This window comes from Arabidopsis thaliana, chromosome 2, assembly GCF_000001735.4.
Source record: "Arabidopsis thaliana chromosome 2, partial sequence".
NCBI classification, from domain to species: Eukaryota; Viridiplantae; Streptophyta; class Magnoliopsida; order Brassicales; family Brassicaceae; genus Arabidopsis; species Arabidopsis thaliana.
In genome coordinates this window covers 16,691,700-16,713,764 of record NC_003071.7, presented here as the reverse complement: position 1 = coordinate 16,713,764, position 22,065 = coordinate 16,691,700, and the positions used below count along the sequence as shown (strand labels likewise).

Genomic DNA, 22,065 nt, shown 5'->3' with positions numbered 1-22,065 from the left:
TTTTTATCCGAAAGAACGGTAACCAATGCTCATATCAATTTATAATGAAAACATGGAGAAGGTTAACAATAACTCTTTTTCTTCATTTATATAATTTTGTTTACACATAAATGAAGAACATGAGTATAAATTTAGGAAAATATTTTGTAAATAAAAAGTAAAGGGTAACTCCAAAATGAAGTGACAGATGATATCATACCATATTCATCACTCCCTTTTAGAGTTGAGAATATAGTGGTATTAAAAGGATTTTTTCTAAATTAGTATTTAGAGTGAAATTTGGAATATAATTGGAGATGCACTTATTGGCTCATGGATTTAAAAAGGGAACAAAATTGCATCAATTTCTTTCTATTCAGGAGGAATTAAGTGGAAAAAAATTTCATTCCATTTATTGTAAAAGTTAGCAAAAGTTGTAACCAAACGAAATACAATATGCTTCCTCTCTCAAACTTTTCCGCTGATGTGTAAAATACAAGTCAAGCTATACTTGCATTTAAGTTTATATGTACAAAAAAAAGTTTATATGTACAAATCAAAAATCAAAAGAATATGAAGTACCGGTTGATATTGGTTCTTGCATTTAGAAGGTATAATTGCAATTAAACCGACTTTCAGATTTGGTCTAACTTTTAGACTGGCTATTCAATTTACTTTAGAGGGATTTGGTTTCCACTTTCGACATTGATCTTTGGATAAGTGGGTTCGGGTACTATTGTATGACTCATACAACTACTGATAAAGACTATCTGCTTTCTCTACTCCATCACAAATTATTAAAAACCAATATCTCAAGAGATGTTAAGATGGGTCGTTTTACCTTTTTTCACCACAATACTATAGCTTACTACTACTATTTGGCTTCCTAACATATATATCAATTTGCTACTTACAGGAGCTCCATAGCTCCTTTACTTGTCCCACCTCATCTCTTTCTTCCTCCTCTTCTGTCCACGTACTTCCCTGAGAAGCTCTTGAAGTTCTTCACAAAGAGGTTCTGGAGTAAGCTGAATGATCTCATCATCATCACCATCACTATCCTCCTCTGGCTCCGTCTCCTTCTCCTTTGGATCCTCTGGCTCGGTCTCCTTCTCCTCTGGATCCGTTTCCTCCTCAGGATCCGTCTCCTCCTCATCAATTAGCCATCCACAATGAAGATTCTCCACACCTAATCAATTATTTTGACCGCAGTAAAAGAATGTTTCATTTCTTATGTTGAGATTGGTATGGATATGAGTAAAAAAGCTTTTATTACCTCGAACAGAACTTTGTGCATAATCTGATGATGCTTCTCCCAAATGAATAGCTGCTGGTGATGGGTCATTGACTGCTTCGCTATTGATTGATAACTCATCAGCTTGGTCTCTTCCATACTCAATATGCATGTCCTGCTCCTGCTCCTGTATTACAAAAGATGGATCATGCTGCAAGTTACATACCATTTGGGTAAACCAAGTTCAAGAATTCTGTCAATGGTTTCTAATAATGCCAGCAAAACGAATCCCAACAATGGAAGCAACAGATTTGTGAACCTGCACAGAAAGAGAACGAGAAGGAAGAAAAACAAATCACCTTCTCTTCTTCGTGTATTTCCACAGCCAATTGATTGGGTTGTTCTTCCTCAGCCATCTCTTCATTGTGATTCTCAGGCAATTGGTTGGCTTGTACTTCAGCCAATTGTTTCTCTTTTTCCTCTTGCTTTTCAAGGCAGATAGCAAGGAGGGGACCATAGCTATCATCTTCAATCAAAAACCATTGGTCTTCGTAGACCTGAAATCCAAAGTGGGTAAAACGTTATTTTCAAGTTGCAAGGAAAATGTTATCAACAACGGAAAAATGGAGACCCTAAAACTAGCGAACAAACCTCTAACAGTTCCTTAATACTCTCACTGATAACATGCTCATGAAACCCAAATCCTCTCATGCGATCTCGTGCTGCATCCTCTCGCATCAATCCAGCCTTCTGCAAAAAAGCAAAAGAAAAGTAGCAATTTAAAAGCATAGAAAAGAGAGATAATCATAGAAGGAAAAAAACAAGAACACCCATCATAAAAAGAAGTATTTGTAAACTTATCTCATCAGTGTTCTCAACGTTGAGTACACAGAAGTCGTAGAGAGAAACAAAATGTTAACTTCAACAATCATGTCATTCAAATACTTCATCTATATAGTCATTCTACTCTAATGTCTATGTCTATGCTTTTATCTTAGTTTTCCACTATACTCTCTAAAAACTATATGATTCAAAAGCTCATATCTTTACTTGTTAGCCAGCATTTTAATTTGGAAAAACAAAACAAAAAAAACAGTACAGCTTATACCTTTCTTCTTCCTCTGGGAGCCATTTGTTGATCCCTCACAATTCCCTGTAGTTTCAGAAGAAATTGGAGGACCAAAAGTATAAGTCTTTGGGTTATAATCAAACAAACAAACAAAGGCAACCAAACAAGTGATCCCTTTTTTCAAACCTATGTAACAACAAAATCAACGAAAGATGAAACAAAACAAAAGTTGAGCTCTTTCCCAAAAATCCCGAATCAGTAACACTAGAGATAAACCAAAAATACCCTAAAATTCAAACCCAAATGAAACCTAAACAGAATCACAACAAAACACAAAAACACGAACTTAATTTTGCTACAGAGATGACAATGTGCTGAGCTGTTTCGTTCAGATTCGATAGGGAAAGAGAGTACTTACGGCGGAGAAGATAAAATCGGCGGCGACTGTGGAAGGTTTCTTAAGAATAAGCCGTGGATCGCCTCCTCGTCTCCCAAAAATGCTTCTTTGAATGAAATCGAATTAAAAAAATAATATAGTATTTGTTTGGGTCAACCATTTTCTCTGTTAAGTCAACCATTTTCTTATTGGTTACTATAAAAAATAATAAAGTATGAATTACAATGAATGGATCTCAGTTGGGCTTGAGATGTGGGTCGAAAGAGCTTTTAGCCCAATAGGAAAAAGATTCATAATGTTAAACATGTTGGGCAATATTGGCCCATCCCATTGATACTACTACAAATAATATAAGCCGTTAGATTTAGGTCATCCCACAAACCCTGACCGTTCATCCTTCCGTCTTCCGATAACTATATAAACCCAAGAAACTTCTTCTTCAACCTTAAGCAAATTCTTACGCAGCTTTTTTTCTTTCTCTCTTCCTTCCTCTGTTAAAAACAGTTACAGAGGTTAAAGAGACAGCGCCAATTCGCGCTGTCCACCTTGTACGAGCTCCAAGCTTCGTCTAGGCCCTCCATTTTCTCTACCCCAAAATTTAGTTTCTTTAGTCTCACTTTATCATTTTTAAGTGGAAATGGCGGTGAAAGCAACAAAGGCGGAGAAGAAGATCGTTTACGATTCAAAGCTTTGTCAGCTTTTGAATGAGTACTCTCAGATTCTTGTCGTTGCAGCTGACAATGTTGGATCAACTCAGCTTCAGAACATAAGGAAAGGTTTACGAGGTGATTCAGTTGTTTTGATGGGGAAGAACACAATGATGAAGAGATCTGTGAGGATTCATGCTGATAAAACTGGCAATCAAGCTTTCCTCAGTCTCCTTCCTCTTCTTCAGGTTTCATTTCTCTTGTCTTGAATAGTTTGTTTTCATTTGGATATAAAGTATTGATTTTTTGGTTTTGTGGAGAATTTGATTTGGTTTGGTGTTAGAATCTATTTAACAGGGGAATGTTGGGTTGATCTTCACTAAGGGTGACTTGAAGGAAGTCAGTGAAGAGGTTGCTAAGTACAAGGTTTGTTTCTTTGGCTCAATTGATGTTATTGTTGTTGTTAAGCTTTAGTAGAGTTCAAATATGGATTGATAGCTTGGAAAGTGAAAGTTTGTATTTTTGAGTTTGAAATGAAATCATATGTGTTCTTGCTTAAAATGCAGCCACATTCTAATTGAGATTATTATGATTCGTTGAGCTTTGAGGAGATTACATTTTCATTGATTGGTTTATTACTTAGTTTGGTTAGTTTTATGCTGTATCTGATTATCTCTAAGTAAGCAAGAATGCAAGGTGTTGTATTATTCGATTTTAAACACAAATGCAAACTTTCACTTTCCAAGCAAATAGGGTTGATTAGATTATAGTACTAGTTATTTTGGTTCATTGAGGTTTGAGGAGACGACATTTGTAGTTTCTGTTTTGTGTTTTGATTGATTGGTTTATTTTTAGCTTCTACTGTTACTTGATGATTTAGTCAGTTTATGATCATCCTTTAACCTATGGCTTTAGGTTATTAACTTGTAAGGTGGATAGGTGATAAAGTTTGCATTTTGGTTTAAATTGGAACTCAAAACCTCTATTTTCTGTCTTGAAACGCAACCACATTCAAGAAACTTACTTGAGAGTCTACTAGTTTCCTAGGCTCACATTTTTGTAGCGTCCTTTCATGTTGTTGGATTGATTGATTTTTTCAACTTAGTCTTGTACTGTTAATTGATGAGAAATTCATTGTCCTTTTTTTGACAGGTTGGAGCTCCTGCTCGTGTAGGTTTAGTCGCTCCAATTGATGTGGTCGTGCAACCAGGCAACACTGGTCTTGACCCTTCACAGACCTCCTTCTTCCAGGTGCTTAACATTCCAACCAAAATCAACAAAGGTACGGTTGAGATCATAACCCCTGTGGAGCTCATCAAGAAAGGCGACAAAGTCGGTTCATCCGAGGCTGCGCTTCTTGCCAAGCTTGGAATCAGGCCCTTTTCGTATGGTCTCGTTGTTGAGTCAGTCTACGATAATGGGTCAGTGTTTAACCCTGAAGTGCTTAACCTCACTGAAGACGACCTTGTTGAGAAGTTTGCAGCTGGTGTCTCGATGATCACTGCGCTTTCTCTTGCAATCTCTTACCCAACCGTAGCAGCTGCGCCTCACATGTTCCTCAATGCTTACAAGAACGTTCTTGCTGTTGCCTTAGCTACTGAGTACTCTTTCCCTCAGGCTGAGAATGTGAAGGAGTTCCTAAAGGTTTGTCCTCTTTCATTTTGCGTTTCAGATATTGGGATTAGTAGTCATGAAATTGTTTGTTAACTGTACATTTATGGATCAGGATCCAACCAAGTTTGCAGTTGCAGTGGCTGCACCGGTTTCAGGAGAGTCTGGTGGAGCAGTGGTGGCAGTAGCTGTTGAGGAAGAAGCTGCAGAAGAGTCTGATGGGGACATGGGATTTGATCTGTTCGGTTAAAATACACCGTCTTATCTTTTGCCAGCCTTTCCTATTTATTTTATGGACCTTTAAAACTTTCACGTTCAGAATTTCTTTGTTACGTTTATGGATATTTTGTTTCTTCATCAAAACTACCTTTCTGGTTTTAATTTCTCTCCGTTGAGGAATTTTCTGAACCCAATTATATTGGTTAACAATGTCATTGTCTGATTCTGTCAGTAACTACGCAAATGAGTATATTTCATCTTCTTCAGTAAAGGTTTCAATAGCTCAAACAGACAATACTCCAGCAACTATGACAGGAACATATCCAACATATAACAAGTTTGGTTAGTTTCAGCTATATAACCAAAAGCACAGTCTACTTTACATAATATTTCAGATTTTACTTCATAGAATATATGTTTCATTCCTTCACTTATCTTCTTTCTTTCGTCGCGCATAGCAACTATGTTGGTTGGTGTGTAGATCTATCTTTAAAAGGTTGCAGCCTTGCTTAGTCCAAATGATGGTTTGATTTTGAAGTGCCAAACCTCACCTATAACAAACTTTCTGAATTATATTATTTTATTATCTATTTATATCATATTATATACTATCTGAATTATACTACAAACTTTCCTTAGATACATATCACAAAATATCATCAAATTATTAAAAACTCTTTTAGAAAATTGCATAGCCTATCCTCATAATAAAATCAGATTATAATTTAAATCAAGTGTTACGTTAATTTATAAACTGTTTAAAGAAGAAATAAAGGGGTTAAGCATGCCTTGTTCTCTGGTAGAAGCACAAACATGCTTTTGTTGATAATTGTCAGAAAAAAACAAGTAAAGTCTATAAGAAAATGGATCAGACTCATTCGAGGCATTCCCATGAGACGAAGAAACATAAGCGTGTGGGAATTGCGGAGTTAAAGGTTGAATATGTCGTGTCTATTATAATAATCAGAATTTAAAAGAAAAAAGAATGAGGAATGTGTTGCTTGATTAACGTCAATTAAGTTAGCTTTTGTATATTTTAGAAGAAAAAAAATGAATATCGGGGCTTTTAGTGGATAAGGACTTTCCTCTACGATACGTTTTTGCGATGACATAAGTATTATTCCAAGTTGTATCCATTTTCGTGCACACGTAAAAGTCAAAAAAAGAGTCCGACATAGGAGAAGAAATGGAAGATGTTTCCATGTTCCCAAACGGATATACATCAAAGTTGTTACGACTTTTTAAAAATAGCGGATATATAGCCACAAACGTCATTGTTCTCTAGTACGAGATTTTTCACAGTTTTAAACTTATTATGTGTATGGAGAGATCACATGGATTGACGAAATATGGTTACCGTCGAAAGAATGTCCCATCAAAGAATTTTATAAGTTTATTAGAGTTTGATCTCATCCACATGCATAATTTGATATTATCTTTCTCATTCCGGCATTTATTGAGGAATTTAGGCAGAGTGATGTGTTCCCATACCAAACTTTATCCGAATCATGCCATCTTAGTATCTTACAAGTTAAACTATAACTAAAAAACAGGATATACTGAAAATCAATACAATTACCAAGGAAATAAAAAAAATACCACTGTAATTGATTGTTCAGGTATCGTTGTCTGTTAAAGTCGTCTTCTAGTATATTGTATTTTCGATTGAGTTTAAACAATTAAATAATGTTTTAGTGAGGCTCAACCAAAATCTTTAAGGCTTCACATAAAAATTAAACTGAGATTTTGGTTTGGGCATGTACCTTCTGGTTCTGGAGTACAAGCCCTTTTTTCCTTAACACCCAAATTAATTATTGTTAATCATTTATTTATTATATTTGGTTTTTGATTTGAAAAGGAATGGATAATGGATAAATGGTCGGATAATGCGGCCGGAGACATGCTTCATTCCGAGGAAACCTGTTTTTGATAGCTCAACCTTTGTTGACTCTATCTCCCTCCTACTTTCTTTTATTTTTATGATTTCAATTTTCATAACCATAATCATGAGTTTATACACAAACAAGAATATAACTAAAACACCTTTTGTTTTCCCATTGATACAATTATATAAAGTAAAGAAATACTATTACACAACTTTATTTTATTTAAACGAATCCGATGAAGCAACGTAGAAATGTGTCTCTCGATCTAAAACAAACGCACTTGCTCATTATAATTATTATTTTTTTGTTTAATTATACTACTCTTAATAAATTCGAAGAAGACAATTTTTTTTCTTTGTTTTTTTTTTAGATGTCATTGCTAAGAATTAGACGAATTAATAATAGTAACAAAAAGATAGATGCCGATTATAGCAACAACTTAGGGAAAAAAATGGTTGTTGTTCTTCGACCAAAGTAAAAATAAAAATAAAGGTTAGCTGGTGATGGCCCATCCAATCCAAGTGGATTAATCAGCGGCGTAGATAAACGTGAAAGCCAATCAGAATTTCAGCTGTCATGCCACGTGTATTCATGTTCTTGGAACCGTTAACTTGCTCTGTTTCGAGCACGTGGCAGTTGGGAACGGATGATAGAGTCTTGGACCAAGTTGGTGAATGGCCACATGACGAATCCCACGTGTCATTTTCTGACGCGCGAATCCACCTCATTGGTTGCCCAAACGGATGGAAGCCAGGCCCCGATTTAGACTCCATTCCTTTATTTATTTTTGGAATATCACATTTTTTTAGGTATTATCCTTTTTCGTGTTGACGATGAAATTATTCCCAGTCAAAAATAAAGAAACACACAATAAATTAGTTCGATAATCTTTGTGTACGCTTGATTTTTCCAACTGTGTGTCAATAATGTAAACGTGAGACTTAAAATGTTTAGTTTTTAGCCAAACATGCAATAATCTATAGCGTTATAAATCCAAAATATAATAGCGATAAACAATAACTAGACTTTTCTTCTTTTCTTTTTTCTAGTGGGAAATATACGATGTCACTGTTTTCTTTTTGTGTAAATAACGTTTAAGGGAAGAAGTATAAGGAAAAAGACTATTACGTATAAAGGCGAATTAAACTTTTTTTTAAAAGAGTGGGAAAGACTTATCGTAAACGTGAAAGGAATTCTAACAAGTAACACCATCTCCGTTTGATACTTATATAACCCCATCCTATAATACTATATCCTTTCTTAAAGAATTTATGAATACCTTTTGCATAACTCATTTGTTTTATATATATAACACAAATGTTCGACAAAATTAATATCTATTTCTTCAAATACGTTTTTAAAAAGTTACTATCAAGAATATGGGTGAGATAGACAGGTTCAATTTTTTCTAATGATCGTTCCTAACGTGCATGTGAAATTATACTACACAAGTCCAAATCCTATATATGAGACGTAATAATTTAGGTCGAACATGAAAAAATTGGGGAAAGATATTACAGTATAGAAGTTATTTGACCATATATAAATGTAAATGTATTGTATAAGTTAGTTAATGTGGACCGGTGGTTGCTTGTTTCATATATAAACCTATGAGATGGAATATCGAAGTCGAAGAAAATGAAAAATAAAAGTTAAAGGAAAAAAGGGAAATTGCATAGTCGTATAATTTCAATGAATACTTAGATAGAAAATAGAGTTACAATATGATAAAGCAAAAGAACTTTCGATCTGCTATTTTGTAGGTAAATTAAAAAGAAATAACAAGAACATAGTTGGAAGCAGCAAAATGACAACAGTTATGCATTAGAGTCATTAGACTTAACACAGCAACAGCACGTGCGACGTATATAAGAGCCATACAAGGACCAAACAAGGATTACGATGAGGACGCCCAACGATAAGCCAATGATTTCTGACAAATAATTCTCAACTATTTTTATCATCTTCGATCTTCACCACACCACCAATCTCTAATCCTTCTAAACTTGTTTTTCTTCTTCTTATTATTCTCGTGTACAGTTCAATACTTATATACATGTATTGTGGTCACTAACTTTACATTTTTTTTTTTTTGGTGAAAACTAACTTTACATTTATTTATTTTGGTGAAAACTAACTTTACATTTTTGTAATTACATCAACAACAGTTGGTAAGTTTACATTTTGTTATTAATAAAGATGAACTAAAAATTGGAAATGTTTACATTTATGGTGTTTTATTGCTTGTTTGCCATATCGTAACTTTCTAAAATACTCCAGAAACTGAATTGTGATATTTACTACTAGTAATAATATACAGTATTTGTTAGATATGCATTCCATTATTCGTTGTGATTATTTATGTAATTATAATAATGTTAATGTAATTTGCATGACTAATATGGACCGGTGGTTGCTTGTTTCATACTTTCATATATTGATGGTTTACATAAAAAGAAGATATCAATGATATCCATATATCTATTACTAACCATATATGTGGATGTGATATATTCTTTTATATATGCACTAAATTTCTTTTTCCTCAAAAGATGACTTATTTTAGTTATTTGAATTCAAAGTTAAGGAATGAGGAAGGAAAATAGAAAATAAGCAGACAATCTACATTTTTTTTTTTTTTTTTTTGTCGTCAATCTACAAACTTCTTTGCATACTTTTCATATATATATATTTTTTTTAAAACGTAATAGTATAGGATGTATATTAAATGATATGAATAGTGGAATGATTCAGTAACCAAAACAATATAGCTAAAGAAAGTGTATTTATTAACATATATAAAAAGTTGGTTTTAGGGTAAGACTAATGCCTCGAATTTACTAGTTGTAACATTTTATTCTTTTTAAAGAGAATATGTGTCTCGAATTTACTAGGCGGGTGTAATTGGTTGTAGAAAAACGTTATTGTTAAAGATGGCTTTGATCAGTGCAAAGTGCAAACAAGTGACGTACGTAAAATAGATGTAAACAATACCAATTAAAACATAAGTAGTTATTTGAAAAGAAAACTCTTAACATAAAGAAGATTATAGACCACTAATTTGTATTTCAAACTATATAATCATTTGTCCTTTGTTATAATCTACTTGTCTAATGTCTAATATGTAATGGAAGAAATGGTCTGTCTTCACTCGAACCGTTTCCAACTGATAGTATTAATTAAATTCAATATCCAATGTACCGATAAATTAACAGAAACATCCATGAAAGTCTTGGTCACAAAAAATATATTTCATGCACTTAAAAGAGATTTGGTGAAGAAATCTCAAAACAGTCTTATTACAATCAAAATTTATCTATCGTATATAATAAATAAACAAAAAAATCGGTGAGATTAGAATATTGAACTGGAAAAGAAAAAAGAAAAACCAAAGTCAAAGGAAACGACAGCTTCCAAGTAAAACACTATTAGAAGATTAAGTGAGACCAAACTCCAACCTTCCTCACATATTTTGGATAAGCTTCGCATCTATATTCCTCCTACTTCCATGTGCCATTCCTTTTTCAATTCATAACACGGCACCGTCTAAATGCTTATCCACACTACAATAAAAAATAGTCATTTTTATTATATACGCGTTTCAAATACTGATAACACGATACAGTACTAATTTAGGGGACACTATATTTGTGAAAACTGCGGACTATACACTTTTCTAGTATCCAAATTTAATTTTGAGCAATAATTTTATCGTAACGTATATTTGTCTTATAATGCTCCTACTTGCAAGTATTATCCTAATTGTTTGACCTTATAGATAGAGCTTTTATAACTTTTGTAGGGAAACATCAAACATGTATTAAAATCTCTAGTGTTGCGAATTTAAGTTTATGCTTTCTTGAGTTTCTTTAATTGCCCGTCATTACGCTACTAAAATTTCACAATTTTGTCCGTTTTATACATAAATATACATAAACAAATACGTGATTTTTCTCTCTTTTTCTATTCAATTCATTATAGAAAATAAATGACGTTTTTCATATTTGCAACTAAAACATTGTTTTCTTTCAGTTTTATGTGGTACATGACACCTGTTATGTTTTACGATTGTTGATATATATTCAAAACACCATGTGCATGATTAGTTGAACTTGTAGCTGTAGATCGACAACTATCAAAATTATTATATATTTGCTTCGATCAAAAACTATCTACAGCTTGTAAATATTGCTCATAAGTGACAACCCATAACGCATGACTGACTTTCAAAAATGTATTTGCAGAAAATTTTATATTCTTATCGATCAACCCCTAAATGTTATACTACATCGCATATATCATCAAATAAAACATTTCTATATATGTATTAACATGTTATGAACATGACTGTGTGTTTTAACTTTAACTTTTATTAAAAGATAATATCTTACCAAAAACGAGAAAATATTCGATATTTCCTTAGAAATCAGATTACTGAACATTCGACTAATCATCAGGCATTTACCTTTCATAGAAAACAGTTCAAAAAGCAATATAAAGCCAAAAAACGAAAAAAAGATTATCCTGAAATTAATCCACAGTACTGGTTTTTTTTTTTTTTAAAAAGGAGACCGCGTTTCTACGCTGACTTTCAAATCAGTCGCGTCGGTATTATTCCACACGCCTTTTTTCTCGTCCCCATCCTCTATCCACATTTCTCTCTATATATACTCTCCTCGTATCCTAAACTCATCCTCAAATTCAAAATTTAACACACAAACACAAACACACACACCAAAAAAAACACAGACCTTAAAAAAATAAAAATGGTTGATATGGATTGGAAGAGGAAGATGGTATCATCAGATTTACCAAACTCACCTAAGCTTTCTTCAAAGCTTCACGTAACTATTCCATCACCGTTCAAAATCGTCCCTGTTTCATCTCCGATCTCATGTTCAGCACCTGCTCTTTGCTCTGCTTACGAGCTTTACCTTCGTCTCCCTGAGCTAAGAAAGCTCTGGTCATCTCGTGATTTTCCTCAATGGACATCAGAGCCGATTCTCAAACCAGCTCTTCAAGCTTTGGAGATCAGTTTCAGATTAGTTTTCGCCGTTTGTTCTGATACTAGACCGTACATCAACCACCGTGAATGGAACCGGAGGCTAGATTCTCTCATCACGAAGCAGATCCAGCTTGTAGCAGCGATCTGCGAAGATGAAGAAGAAGAAGGTATATCAGCGGAGGCTCCGGTCGGCGGTGGACGGAGTTCGTTGAGTTTGTTACCGCAGCTAGCTACGTGGAGGAGATCAGAGGCTTTGGGGAAGAAGATCTTATATACGATCGATAACGAGATGAGTCGGTGTAAGTACACGCTCGGACTCGGTGAACAAAACATCGCCGGAAAACCAAATCTCCGGTACGATGCGATTTGCCGACCAAACGAGATCTATAGCCTCAAGGATAATCCATACGCAGATCATATCGATAATCACGAGAATCAAACTCTCTATATCATTCACCAGATCCTCGAATCGTGGATCTACGCATCTGGAAATCTTCTGAATCGAATCGTCTCAAGTATCGAAGAAGAGAAATTCGGAAAAGCTTCAAACGATGTTTACTTGCTGGAGAAGATCTGGAAAATTTTAGCGGAGATTGAAGATCTTCATATGTTGATGGATCCGGAAGATTTTTTGAAATTGAAGAAACAGTTACAGATCAAATCGACGGGTAAAAACGATGCGTTTTGTTTCAGATCTAAAGGATTAGTGGAGATGATGAAGATGTCGAAAGATCTGAGACAGAAAGTACCGGCGGTCTTGGCGGTTGAGGTAGATCCAACCGGAGGACCAAGATTACAAGAGGCGGCGATGAAGCTTTACGCGAGGAAGACAGAGTGCGATAAGATTCATTTGCTTCAGGGGATGCAAGCGGTGGAAGCGGCGGCGAAGAGTTTCTTCTTTGGGTATAGGCAGTTAGTGGCGGCTATGATGGGAAGTGCGGAGATGAACGCGACGGCGAGTCAAGAGTCGTGTGACTCACTGAGTCAGATATTTATGGAGCCGACGTATTTCCCGAGCCTTGACGCGGCAAAGACGTTTCTGGGAGAGTTTTGGAGTCATTTGGGATGATTAAATTTTAATTTCTGCTGGTATAATTATTTAATATAAATTTAAATTGGTGGTTTGGTTTAATTTAGTTTGTAAGATAGTGAAATTTTTGGAACATTTGACGATCCATATTTGAATACAAATTCATTTTTATATGATTTATGAGATTTTTTAACAAACGATAACATTTACGAATATCGTAATCCATACTTTGAATTATCCACAAGTCGTAATTCAAATATGGGTGGTCTACTAACGAGTAACGACTAATCTATATGCTCTGACTAATCGTCAACAAATCACCACCTATCCTTCGTAGATGTTAGTGTATGAGAAAAACACAATTTCACACCTATCCTTTGTAGATGTTAAATTATGAGAAAAACACAATTTCACTTTCACAGTGTATAATATTCAAAATTCAATGATAAACACACACACAAAAACGTTATAAAAAACCCAAACCGACGATGAGTAACCAAACCGATGTATAAAACGACATTGCCTTTCTCTGTTTTTTGTGTTCAACAAATTTCATTAAGAGAAAGAAGGGAAGTGTTTGAATGAGTATTCATTCATTAGTCCAAGAAAAACATTTAATGGGCCTGTTTGTAGGCCCACTGGCACATAACCTATCTTCTGTATCATTGATGCCTTCTCCTACCTTCCTCTGACGCTCACATCGGAAACCCTAAATCTCCACTCTCTCGCGCCTTTTACCCCTTCTCAGAATCTTAACCATGGCGGCGACGAGCGAGCACACCATCTTGCAATTTGTGTCTCCGTCATCAACGGCGTCCGCTACAACCTCTGTACTCACGGCGAGGATCCACCCTCTCGTTATCTTTAACGTCTGTGATTGCTTCGTGAGACGTCCTGACTCAGCTGAACGAGTCATCGGAACTCTCCTCGGATCTATCTTACCTGACGGAACCGTCGATATCCGCAATTCATACGCCGTCCCTCACAATGAATCATCCGATCAGGTTCGAAATTTTGATCTCTAAATTTCTCCTCTCTCTCGATTCTCTATCGTTGGAGATCCTAGATCTTTCGTAGCTGAAGATTTGCTTGTTAGGATGTGAATGTTTATAGGAGTAGTGTTAGCTTCATACCCCAAGGTTGTGACTTGTGATAAGTTTTGAGGGTTATGGTTTGATATGGATGCAGGTTGCTGTGGATATTGATTACCACCACAATATGTTAGCTTCACACCTTAAGGTGAATTCAAAGGAAACTATTGTCGGCTGGTACTTCTCGTTTCCCACTCTTATTCTCTTATACTCTCATGATTAGTCTCATATCTTTGTCACATGATTCTTGTAGCTGTGTTGGAACACTGCATTAGGTAGTTTCTCATTTTGGAATAGTTGATTGAACAAGTTTATTGATTTGCAGGTATTCAACTGGTGCTGGGGTTAATGGCGGTAGTTCGCTGATTCATGATTTCTATGCTAGAGAAGTACCCAACCCAATTCACCTAACTGTGGATACTGGGTTTACTAATGGTGAGGGTACTATCAAAGCTTTTGTCTCTTCAAACCTCTCACTCGGTGATCGACAACTCGTTGCACATTTTCAAGAGATTCCTGTTGATCTCCGCATGGTTGATGCTGAGAGAGTCGGATGTGAGTATTCTATCCTTTTATTAGTAACCAATTCTATATTCAAAATACATAACAGTCCTCATTCCTCAATTGTCTAAGTAGTTCAGTTTCTGCATGGTTGATTCAGTATCTAGAGATTGTTTCCCTAATGATTGTGAATGAACCAACGGGAATAGATGATCTTTGGTTGTGTCTGTTCAGTAGATTAATGATTGTGACTGATTTAAAAACATCATTTTGATCCACAGTCGATGTACTTAAGGCAACATCTGTTGACAAACTCCCAAATGACTTGGAAGGAATGGAGTTAACAATGGAGAGGCTGTTAACTCTAATCAACGATGTCTACAAATATGTTGACAGTGTCGTGGTAAGCTTATGATATCCTTGACTGTCTATTATCGACCATAGATACATGATCTTTGATACAGAGTTTTAATGAAATTTCCCAGGGAGGTCAAATAGCTCCAGACAACAACATTGGACGATTCATTGCAGATGCAGTAGCCTCCCTTCCCAAGTTACCTCCACAAGTCTTCGATAACCTCGTGAATGATAGTCTCCAGGTAAAAGATTGTAAATTTCAAGCCAAAGCAAAACACTTTGTAAAAAACTAATGGTTGTTTCTTCTGTTATTTCAGGACCAATTGCTTCTGTTGTACCTATCAAGCATAACAAGGACACAGTTGAGTCTAGCGGAGAAGCTAAACACAGCTGCTCAAATGCTATAATAAGCTTGGAAACACAAGGTTTTGCTAAAAATGGGGAATGCTGCTTTTTTGGTTTCGAATTTTCTTTTAACAAGTTTATGTAAGAATCAGCTTCTTGTTGTAGTGTTCCTAAATTGCAAGTTTAAGAAAGACAAAATGCTCTGTTTCGTGAATTAAGGTCTTTAAAAGGGATTTTTAGTTGGTGTGCCTAATTTTAAACAATATACATATAAATGAGCTTTGTTCTTTTTTTATTTGCCACTTGTTGCGCCTAATCTTTATCACTGGAGATATTTATGCTCAGAATTTTGGATCATGGTCTCTCTCTATTAGCTATGTTACATTGAAAGAGTATAGAAGCCTAGAATTACTGCTTTCTCTTTTGCCGTATTGCGATTGGCCTATGTAGGATCTTACAAAACAGGCTTAATAGACACTATTGGAAACTAACTTCTAAATTGTAAACAATTTGCGATTTGCGGTTGCATATAATAATGCTAACTTTGGCATATAATAGACACTATTGGAAGTTAATATCTAAATATTACACAACATTTGCGATTGAAATCATTCAGCAATTTTTTCATTTCCTGCTTTCACTACACAACTAACACAATCAATTTTTTTACCCGTTTTTTTGTCTTTCTGATAAGCTAAATTAGAGCTACGGTTTATGTATCGGAATACATTAAACTGATTTCGCTGAATCCGAACGAGTATTTGAAGTTTTTGTGGTTAAAAACTTGATTATTTTAGTTTGTGTTGTAAAAACATGAGGGGAGTTTTTGTGGAATGGATTTTGATAGCAAATGTATACGCCTGTTTCTCTGTCAACATACGTACTACATACGATGTTATACAGACATATACGACCGTACCAGTACATGTACATATCAAACTTGAGAAGAATATGTGTAGGCCGGTGTGTAGATGGGTCAACATTAAAGACGTGCATGCACTTGTGATGTAAGTGAACAACTTGCATACATTGTTCACAGTAATCTAACTTATCATTCCACTTCACCCACCTTCACTCTATGGTTATTGGTCTCCATAGCCTTTGCCTTTTCTCTTTATTTATACATTGACGTAGTATCATACGTATTAGTGCTAACCGATAAATTAATATTCGAATCATTTTCATAGTAGTTGTGGGTTACATTTATTTAAAACCTGAAAATTTACGATAATTTGCAATAATTCTCATGATTTTATGAGACGGACTAAACATAACACGGAGAAAACACATACTCGACGACTAGCTACAACTATATTTATGAATTAGGGATGGGCACTCGACTTTTCAATACGATCGACATCATATTTTAGACCAAAATAATTCTTAAAACGCTCTTTGATAATATGTGTAACCAAAAGAGCCACCCATTCATATATGGTCCCGTGATATATTATCACATGATCTCTATTCAAACTATGACATGCATGGTCCCGGCTGTTTTAAACCTAACGATTCGGACAAGTTATTTTCATGCTACATGGATTAGTAATTGTAAGTAGTTTAAATACAAGCTAGATTGTTGAGACGTCTCCATATTGTTTCGTGCAGGTGCAAAAGACAAAACAAACGACAGGCATACGGAGAGACGTACATACGTAAAAGTCTGTCTAATATAGACTTTGTCTTGTCTATAAATATAATACAAAAACTGAAATATATAGTTGAAAAAAGAATTATTAATTATGTTATTGAAAATATATCATTACTTTTATCTTAGGTATAGCTTTTTAAAATTTTATTTAATCATTTAATTGTTTATACGTGACTCAGCTGGCATTAGTTTTTCTTTATAATCCCTCATATAGTAGTAGTGGTGGTTATGCTTATATTTTTTTAATCATGGGCATTTATTAGAATAATACACTTATATGTAAATATAATGTCAGCTGTCCTGAACATATTTTTTGGTAAAAAAAAATACTAGCTAGTTACTTGAGGGTTGGATTCTTTCTTTTTGTCACCAATTTAGGTTTGGGTTCAATGCACTTATATGACAATGGGTTTCAATATAGAAAATTCTTGTGTCTTAATTATCAAGAATGACAATACTGATTTTAATCACCCGTGAACCTAAAAGATGCAGAGTGCATGGCAGGTCAGTACCTGATACATTACTTAATTTTATAGTGCAACAATCATGTTTAAACTGAACTCTCGCTGAGATCATTCATTATGGACCGTTGTTTTCGGTTGAAATTATATATCTATTTGAGTTATTGAAATTATATATTGGGATCTATATACAGTAAACCATTATCTATTTGTATGCGTACGTAATCAACATCCCGTTGATGAACCACATAAATTTGTTGTGTGTTTTGACTTTCTTCATAAAACCTCCATTTACTTGGCATGGACGACATACCAATTATCAAAATGTCCCATTTCAAATGATTCGTATAGAGTTGATTAACTTTCTTTTTAATAACACCACGACATTTGGAGAGAAATCATTACGCTGATGAATGAACATAGCTCGAAAAACGGAATTTGGGAAAGAAATCATAAGAATGGGATAATTTTTATTTAAGCTGTATAATTTGATGTAGAAGTGAAGAATAAAATGAATATGACGAACACTGCCTTGGTTCAAAGTATGTTACATGCATTTAGTCTGCGGTACATGAACCAACCTTATATGCTACTTATAATAATTATACAAATAGTATATGTACCAACGAAGGTCTTGTCAAAGGTTTGACTTATGTTGTGATAATGTATAAATTATAAGAGAATATGAAATTTCTATCTAATTTATATGGGAATTTTAAATTTATGTCCCGCGTGAGATAAATCAAGGCCGCGCAAAGTTGTGGCATTTCAAAGGTCACCCCCACATCCGATTATGCGTGGATGCACGCATAAAATGCGAATTTTAAAAACTTCATACATAGCACAATATGATTTTATTTATTCTCGACATACATATGTATATAATGTATGTATATTTCACGTCTCTTGACATGTAGGTCTACTGTCATGTTCAATTTGTCTATAACTTGTATATTGGTCTTCTAATTTCCTTGACGAGGGATGTTAAATTCGGATATGTAACAATAGCTGATTCGATGGATGAGGTTTAAACACTATGGCCACAATTGGTGGATTGAACTCCTTTAAGATTTCTTTAGAAAAAATCTACACTAACAATGTTGAGGTGAGTATATGTGTTTACTGTTTTTACATTTCTGTGATCTTAAACGGTTGACGATTTTCTTGATGGTGAGTTGGTGAGCATAGTTAAAAAAATCAAACCTTCATAATGTTAATTTATTATTTATTATACAAAAAGGGTGTGCGATGCGGTTTCATTTTTTTCTTTGTTTTATATAATGATAAATTCAGTGAAAAAAGAGTTTTTGTATATGAAAATTATTCAATTTTTTACAGTCGTTTTTTCATATTATCCATTTATTAAATTTAGAGTTAACTATTATAATTATTCTGATAAAGCATTGATTCTTTTGTTTTAAATTCGCTATGCACTAACTGCATTTGTGTTTGTTTCTTCTGTCAGGAATTAAGAATCTGAAATTATTATATCAAGAAATCTTTAGACTTAAAACAAAATGCATGGCTTTCGGTCTGAATTGACACACGATCTAGTCCATTACAAGAGTACAGCACCGGACAATAGTGGAAGACGAGACATATCGAGAAAGTATATTTTTCTTTCTTTTTAAGGGCATTGTTTTGTTGGCTGAAAAGTAATTAGCTCAAAGCATTAGAACAAAACATCATGTCTTGCTTTCGTACGTGTTTATATGTAATAGTTCTTAAACAAATATGAAAAGTGACTATAATTTTCAAAAATATAGTTGTAAAACATAAACACTTGAGGCAAAAAAAGAAAAACATAAACATTAATCCGTTCGCGTTACCAATTGCATATTAAACATTTATGTGATTTCTCAATCCTATATGGATAATTTTAAAAGAACTGTTTTCATATGTGAAAATCGGAATCATTTAATGGTTTATGATCTGATCAGCAAAAGAGGAAGAAAAGGACAACTCTTTTTTGCAATTACGATTAGAAATAAACTTTTAACAATAAAATAAACAATTTAAAAATAAATAAAGAAAAGTAAATAAAATGAAATAGCTTAATAAATAAAATTGTAGTCTTGACCAAAAATAAAAATTTGTAGGTAGAAAGCGGCGTCCTTCGATATATGTGGATAGCCAAGTGTGCCTTTTCTGTTTTATTATAATGTACCAACAAAGAATGTCAAAAATAGACTTCAGAAACCAAAGAAATAGCCAACTTTTCACTTTCGATCATTTCCAAAACTATCATCGGATTTTATAGTTTCAAGCAAAACAAACAACCCTCCTACGCTTTGCTTTTAATTATTTTCTTCTTTGCTTCCATCATATTCATGCTCTCTCTCACAGACCACAAATAATTTTACACGTTTATCGATTAACTAATTATATAAGGGTCTTTTATATAAACTCCTAAATTATGATCTAAGATATTGTGATTGATTGGTTCTGTTTTTTTTGTAAGACCTCATCCAAAATAGCTCATGGTCGGCTGGTCGAAGATAGATATGCAGGTCGCCAAAAACAAAACAAAAATAATAAGTTTTGATCCTATCGGTTTGGTCCAAAATGATCATTTCGGCTCATCAATATCCTATAATATCATCAAATGTCCATTCGTATTAAGCCTGAATTATCTTGACTTCGAGATATCCTCGACTTAAATGTTGATATAGACCAGCGTGTAAAGTATACAATCTATAATGGCAATTTTTTTTCCAGTTATTCTTGTATATCAAATTTTAATTAAATCATTTAAGATTTTAATTGCTTGTTATACTAAAAAAAAAACTGGATATTTCATCCAGAATATTCTTGTGTTCACTAAAGTAAAAAAGAATACTAGCATTTATATGATTAATTAACCCGTCAGAAAATTATGGATCGAAGCTTCTCATGTCTGGCTGGTTCTAAACTGTCAAAATGGGTCGCATGTATCCACTTGTTAGGTATAATAAATCAGTTATATAGTATCATCTATTGACAATTTATTGTACTTGAATTCACACATTTTCGTAGAGCATATCTCATCTGATTATCGAATTTAATACATAATACATTCCACGTACTGGAAATAGTATACAAGCTTCGCTTGTCAACCTGTCAAACACGTGGTAGATCTCAAAGTTTTTCTTTTTTAATCAACCAACTAATATTATTTTTATCATACTTCTGATCCACAGCTAAATTATGTATAGATTTCATTATTCCAGAGTTTTGTGTGTTCCAAATGAGGAGTGATGGTAAAAAAGTTTTGAAAAGTAGACGTATATATAATAATTATTAACGCCTGATTCATTATTGTCGTTTTCTTATAACCCCGAGATTGATTATGGTTGTATTTTGTAACTATACATATATAATTTAATAACTTGTACGTGGTACTATATATATATATATATGATCTGAGCACAAGTATTCAGAGTGTTAACCAACAAAAGCAATTTTTTTTTTTGGCAACTATAGACGAAAGAGATTTGTAAGTAAAATATATTATATTATTTATCAGGACAGAAGAAAAAGAAGTTGAAGTATTTCTCGAAATAATATCAAGAAAGATATATCTTTTTTTCTTTGTTGGTAAAACGAGAAAGATATGACGTCGATTAAATATCAAAATAAAATTAGTGAACGAGTCAATAATCGTCAAGAACGTTCCGAGTCAAAAATAGTTCATGTACTTATACTAATGTTTATCATGTGTCAATCGCAACTCAACCAAACTCAAGTAACCTACACTATCCGTCCGATGAACATGAATAAACGACTGGAGTTCCAATCCAACGGTCAAAATTAAGACTAGTGTTTGCAGTTTCCTGCATCGTACCAGATCACTTCAAGTGGCAGTTTGCAAATAATAAAAATCTCAAGACGCCGACAAAAACGAAAATGACGGTTAACGAGAATCTTGGTGTAATAATTGCAGAAACCGACACTTTATGTCAAAGTTAGCTCAAACATAAGCTATGATTAGGATTTTCTAATTTCTTACATTAATTTAGTCAATAGAATAAACACACTTGAAGTGTTGTGACAGTGGCCAAAGCTAGACTGTATCAGATGAATATGAGATTCTCCACGCCGACTTTTATCGGGATTTTAGGAATGACAACCCATTAACAGTGTGATTTATAGTGTTTTAATTAAACACACTTGCTAATTATCTCAATTTTCTCTCGGTGACTAATAGTTTATTATTTTGTTACTTGATGATTTGTGGTTAGTCTTTTATTTTGTATTGTTTGTGTATACAATCATGTAAGACAAATTCTTACAAAAAGTGCATTACAAGTCTTCTTTTTTTCACATACCCCATGCAAATCTCTCGGAACTCCAAGGACGTAGTTTTAGAAGTGTCTTTAATCTTTATACAGATAAAATCTTTTGGATTTGAGAATCTCAGCTCTCACACGGTCAAAGATTCATGCAATTTCTATCTTACTCTTACCTCAAATACACCAAACCAGATTTTGTTAGATAGTGTGATATGAATATCATCAATTGTCGCTATCTGTATAATATCGTATCATATCTGTCTGATAACAATCATAAACTCAAAACATTAAATGAAAATTAGTTTATATTA

General features: G+C 33.9%; 5 protein-coding genes and 4 long non-coding RNA genes across 12 annotated transcripts; 6 read left to right on the top strand and 3 right to left on the bottom strand.

The window, feature by feature from the left end:
• Positions 1-425: 425 nt before the first annotated feature.
• On the bottom strand, positions 426-2,836 carry AT2G40020 (Nucleolar histone methyltransferase-related protein). 4 transcript variants are annotated; one of them, NM_001084558.3, is made up of 6 exons: positions 2,701-2,836; positions 2,322-2,366; positions 1,865-1,963; positions 1,573-1,770; positions 1,256-1,400; positions 426-1,168 (listed from the first exon to the last, which is right to left on the bottom strand). In NM_001084558.3, the coding sequence occupies exons 2-6, from the start codon at positions 2,343-2,345 to the stop codon at positions 912-914; spliced, it is 723 nt and encodes a 240-aa protein (NP_001078027.1). In that variant the 5' UTR covers positions 2,346-2,366; positions 2,701-2,836; the 3' UTR covers positions 426-911. The 4 variants fall into 4 exon arrangements, with proteins under 4 accessions (NP_001078027.1, NP_973643.1, NP_001325004.1 ...); NM_201914.3 differs by having other exon boundaries at positions 426-1,400; NM_129560.4 differs by lacking the exon at positions 2,322-2,366 and having other exon boundaries at positions 747-1,168; positions 2,701-2,786.
• A 156-nt stretch (positions 2,837-2,992) lies between these two features.
• Positions 2,993-5,386, top strand: AT2G40010 (Ribosomal protein L10 family protein). The gene is made up of 4 exons (NM_129559.3): positions 2,993-3,574; positions 3,684-3,752; positions 4,479-4,970; positions 5,053-5,386. Exons 1-4 carry the CDS (start codon positions 3,317-3,319, stop codon positions 5,185-5,187), a joined length of 954 nt encoding a protein of 317 aa, NP_181530.1. The 5' UTR covers positions 2,993-3,316; the 3' UTR covers positions 5,188-5,386.
• Positions 4,202-5,709, bottom strand: AT2G40008. The gene is made up of 2 exons (NR_140741.1): positions 5,304-5,709; positions 4,202-5,218 (listed from the first exon to the last, which is right to left on the bottom strand). It is a non-coding gene; the product is annotated as an other RNA (long non-coding RNA).
• Positions 5,710-8,810: 3,101 nt separating this feature from the next.
• On the bottom strand, positions 8,811-9,702 carry AT2G40004 (uncharacterized protein). Its single transcript, NM_001125010.2, has 2 exons — positions 9,669-9,702; positions 8,811-9,144 (listed from the first exon to the last, which is right to left on the bottom strand). The coding sequence occupies exon 2, from the start codon at positions 9,004-9,006 to the stop codon at positions 8,860-8,862; it is 147 nt and encodes a 48-aa protein (NP_001118482.2). The 5' UTR covers positions 9,007-9,144; positions 9,669-9,702; the 3' UTR covers positions 8,811-8,859.
• Positions 9,434-9,678, top strand: AT2G09105. The gene has a single exon (NR_140470.1). It is a non-coding gene; the product is annotated as an other RNA (long non-coding RNA).
• A 1,726-nt stretch (positions 9,703-11,428) lies between the features above and the next one.
• On the top strand, positions 11,429-13,275 carry HSPRO2 (ortholog of sugar beet HS1 PRO-1 2). Its single transcript, NM_129558.3, has one exon. The coding sequence runs from the start codon at positions 11,809-11,811 to the stop codon at positions 13,114-13,116; it is 1,308 nt and encodes a 435-aa protein (NP_181529.1). The 5' UTR covers positions 11,429-11,808; the 3' UTR covers positions 13,117-13,275.
• A 180-nt stretch (positions 13,276-13,455) lies between these two features.
• Positions 13,456-15,724, top strand: EIF2 (eukaryotic translation initiation factor 2). The gene is made up of 6 exons (NM_129557.4): positions 13,456-14,081; positions 14,266-14,345; positions 14,494-14,723; positions 14,951-15,072; positions 15,155-15,268; positions 15,344-15,724. The coding sequence occupies exons 1-6, from the start codon at positions 13,836-13,838 to the stop codon at positions 15,431-15,433; spliced, it is 882 nt and encodes a 293-aa protein (NP_181528.1). The 5' UTR covers positions 13,456-13,835; the 3' UTR covers positions 15,434-15,724.
• Positions 15,725-18,816: 3,092 nt separating this feature from the next.
• On the top strand, positions 18,817-19,136 carry AT2G09100. Its single transcript, NR_140469.1, has one exon. It is a non-coding gene; the product is annotated as an other RNA (long non-coding RNA).
• Positions 19,137-19,609: 473 nt separating this feature from the next.
• AT2G09095 lies at positions 19,610-19,812 on the top strand. Its single transcript, NR_140468.1, has one exon. It is a non-coding gene; the product is annotated as an other RNA (long non-coding RNA).
• The last annotated feature ends 2,253 nt before the right edge of the window (positions 19,813-22,065 follow it).

Bases quoted from the DNA above. Each gene is read 5' to 3' on its own strand.
- HSPRO2 (NM_129558.3), top strand. From the start codon at position 11,809: ATGGTTGATATGGATTGGAAGAGGAAGATGGTATCATCAGATTTACCA.
- AT2G40004 (NM_001125010.2), bottom strand. From the start codon at position 9,006: ATGATAAAAATAGTTGAGAATTATTTGTCAGAAATCATTGGCTTATCG.
- AT2G40020 (NM_001336817.1), bottom strand. From the start codon at position 2,002: ATGCTTTTAAATTGCTACTTTTCTTTTGCTTTTTTGCAGAAGGCTGGA. The intron at 1,771-1,864 runs GTTTGTTCGCTA...TTTGGATTTCAG, and splicing joins GTATTAAGGAACTGTTAGAG to GTCTACGAAGACCAATGGTT. The intron at 1,401-1,572 runs GTGATTTGTTTT...TTTGTAATACAG, and splicing joins AAATACACGAAGAAGAGAAG to GAGCAGGAGCAGGACATGCA.
- AT2G40010 (NM_129559.3), top strand. From the start codon at position 3,317: ATGGCGGTGAAAGCAACAAAGGCGGAGAAGAAGATCGTTTACGATTCA. The intron at 3,575-3,683 runs GTTTCATTTCTC...TCTATTTAACAG, and splicing joins GTCTCCTTCCTCTTCTTCAG to GGGAATGTTGGGTTGATCTT. The intron at 4,971-5,052 runs GTTTGTCCTCTT...TTTATGGATCAG, and splicing joins ATGTGAAGGAGTTCCTAAAG to GATCCAACCAAGTTTGCAGT.
- EIF2 (NM_129557.4), top strand. From the start codon at position 13,836: ATGGCGGCGACGAGCGAGCACACCATCTTGCAATTTGTGTCTCCGTCA. The intron at 14,346-14,493 runs GTACTTCTCGTT...ATTGATTTGCAG, and splicing joins AAGGAAACTATTGTCGGCTG to GTATTCAACTGGTGCTGGGG. The intron at 15,269-15,343 runs GTAAAAGATTGT...CTGTTATTTCAG, and splicing joins TCGTGAATGATAGTCTCCAG to GACCAATTGCTTCTGTTGTA.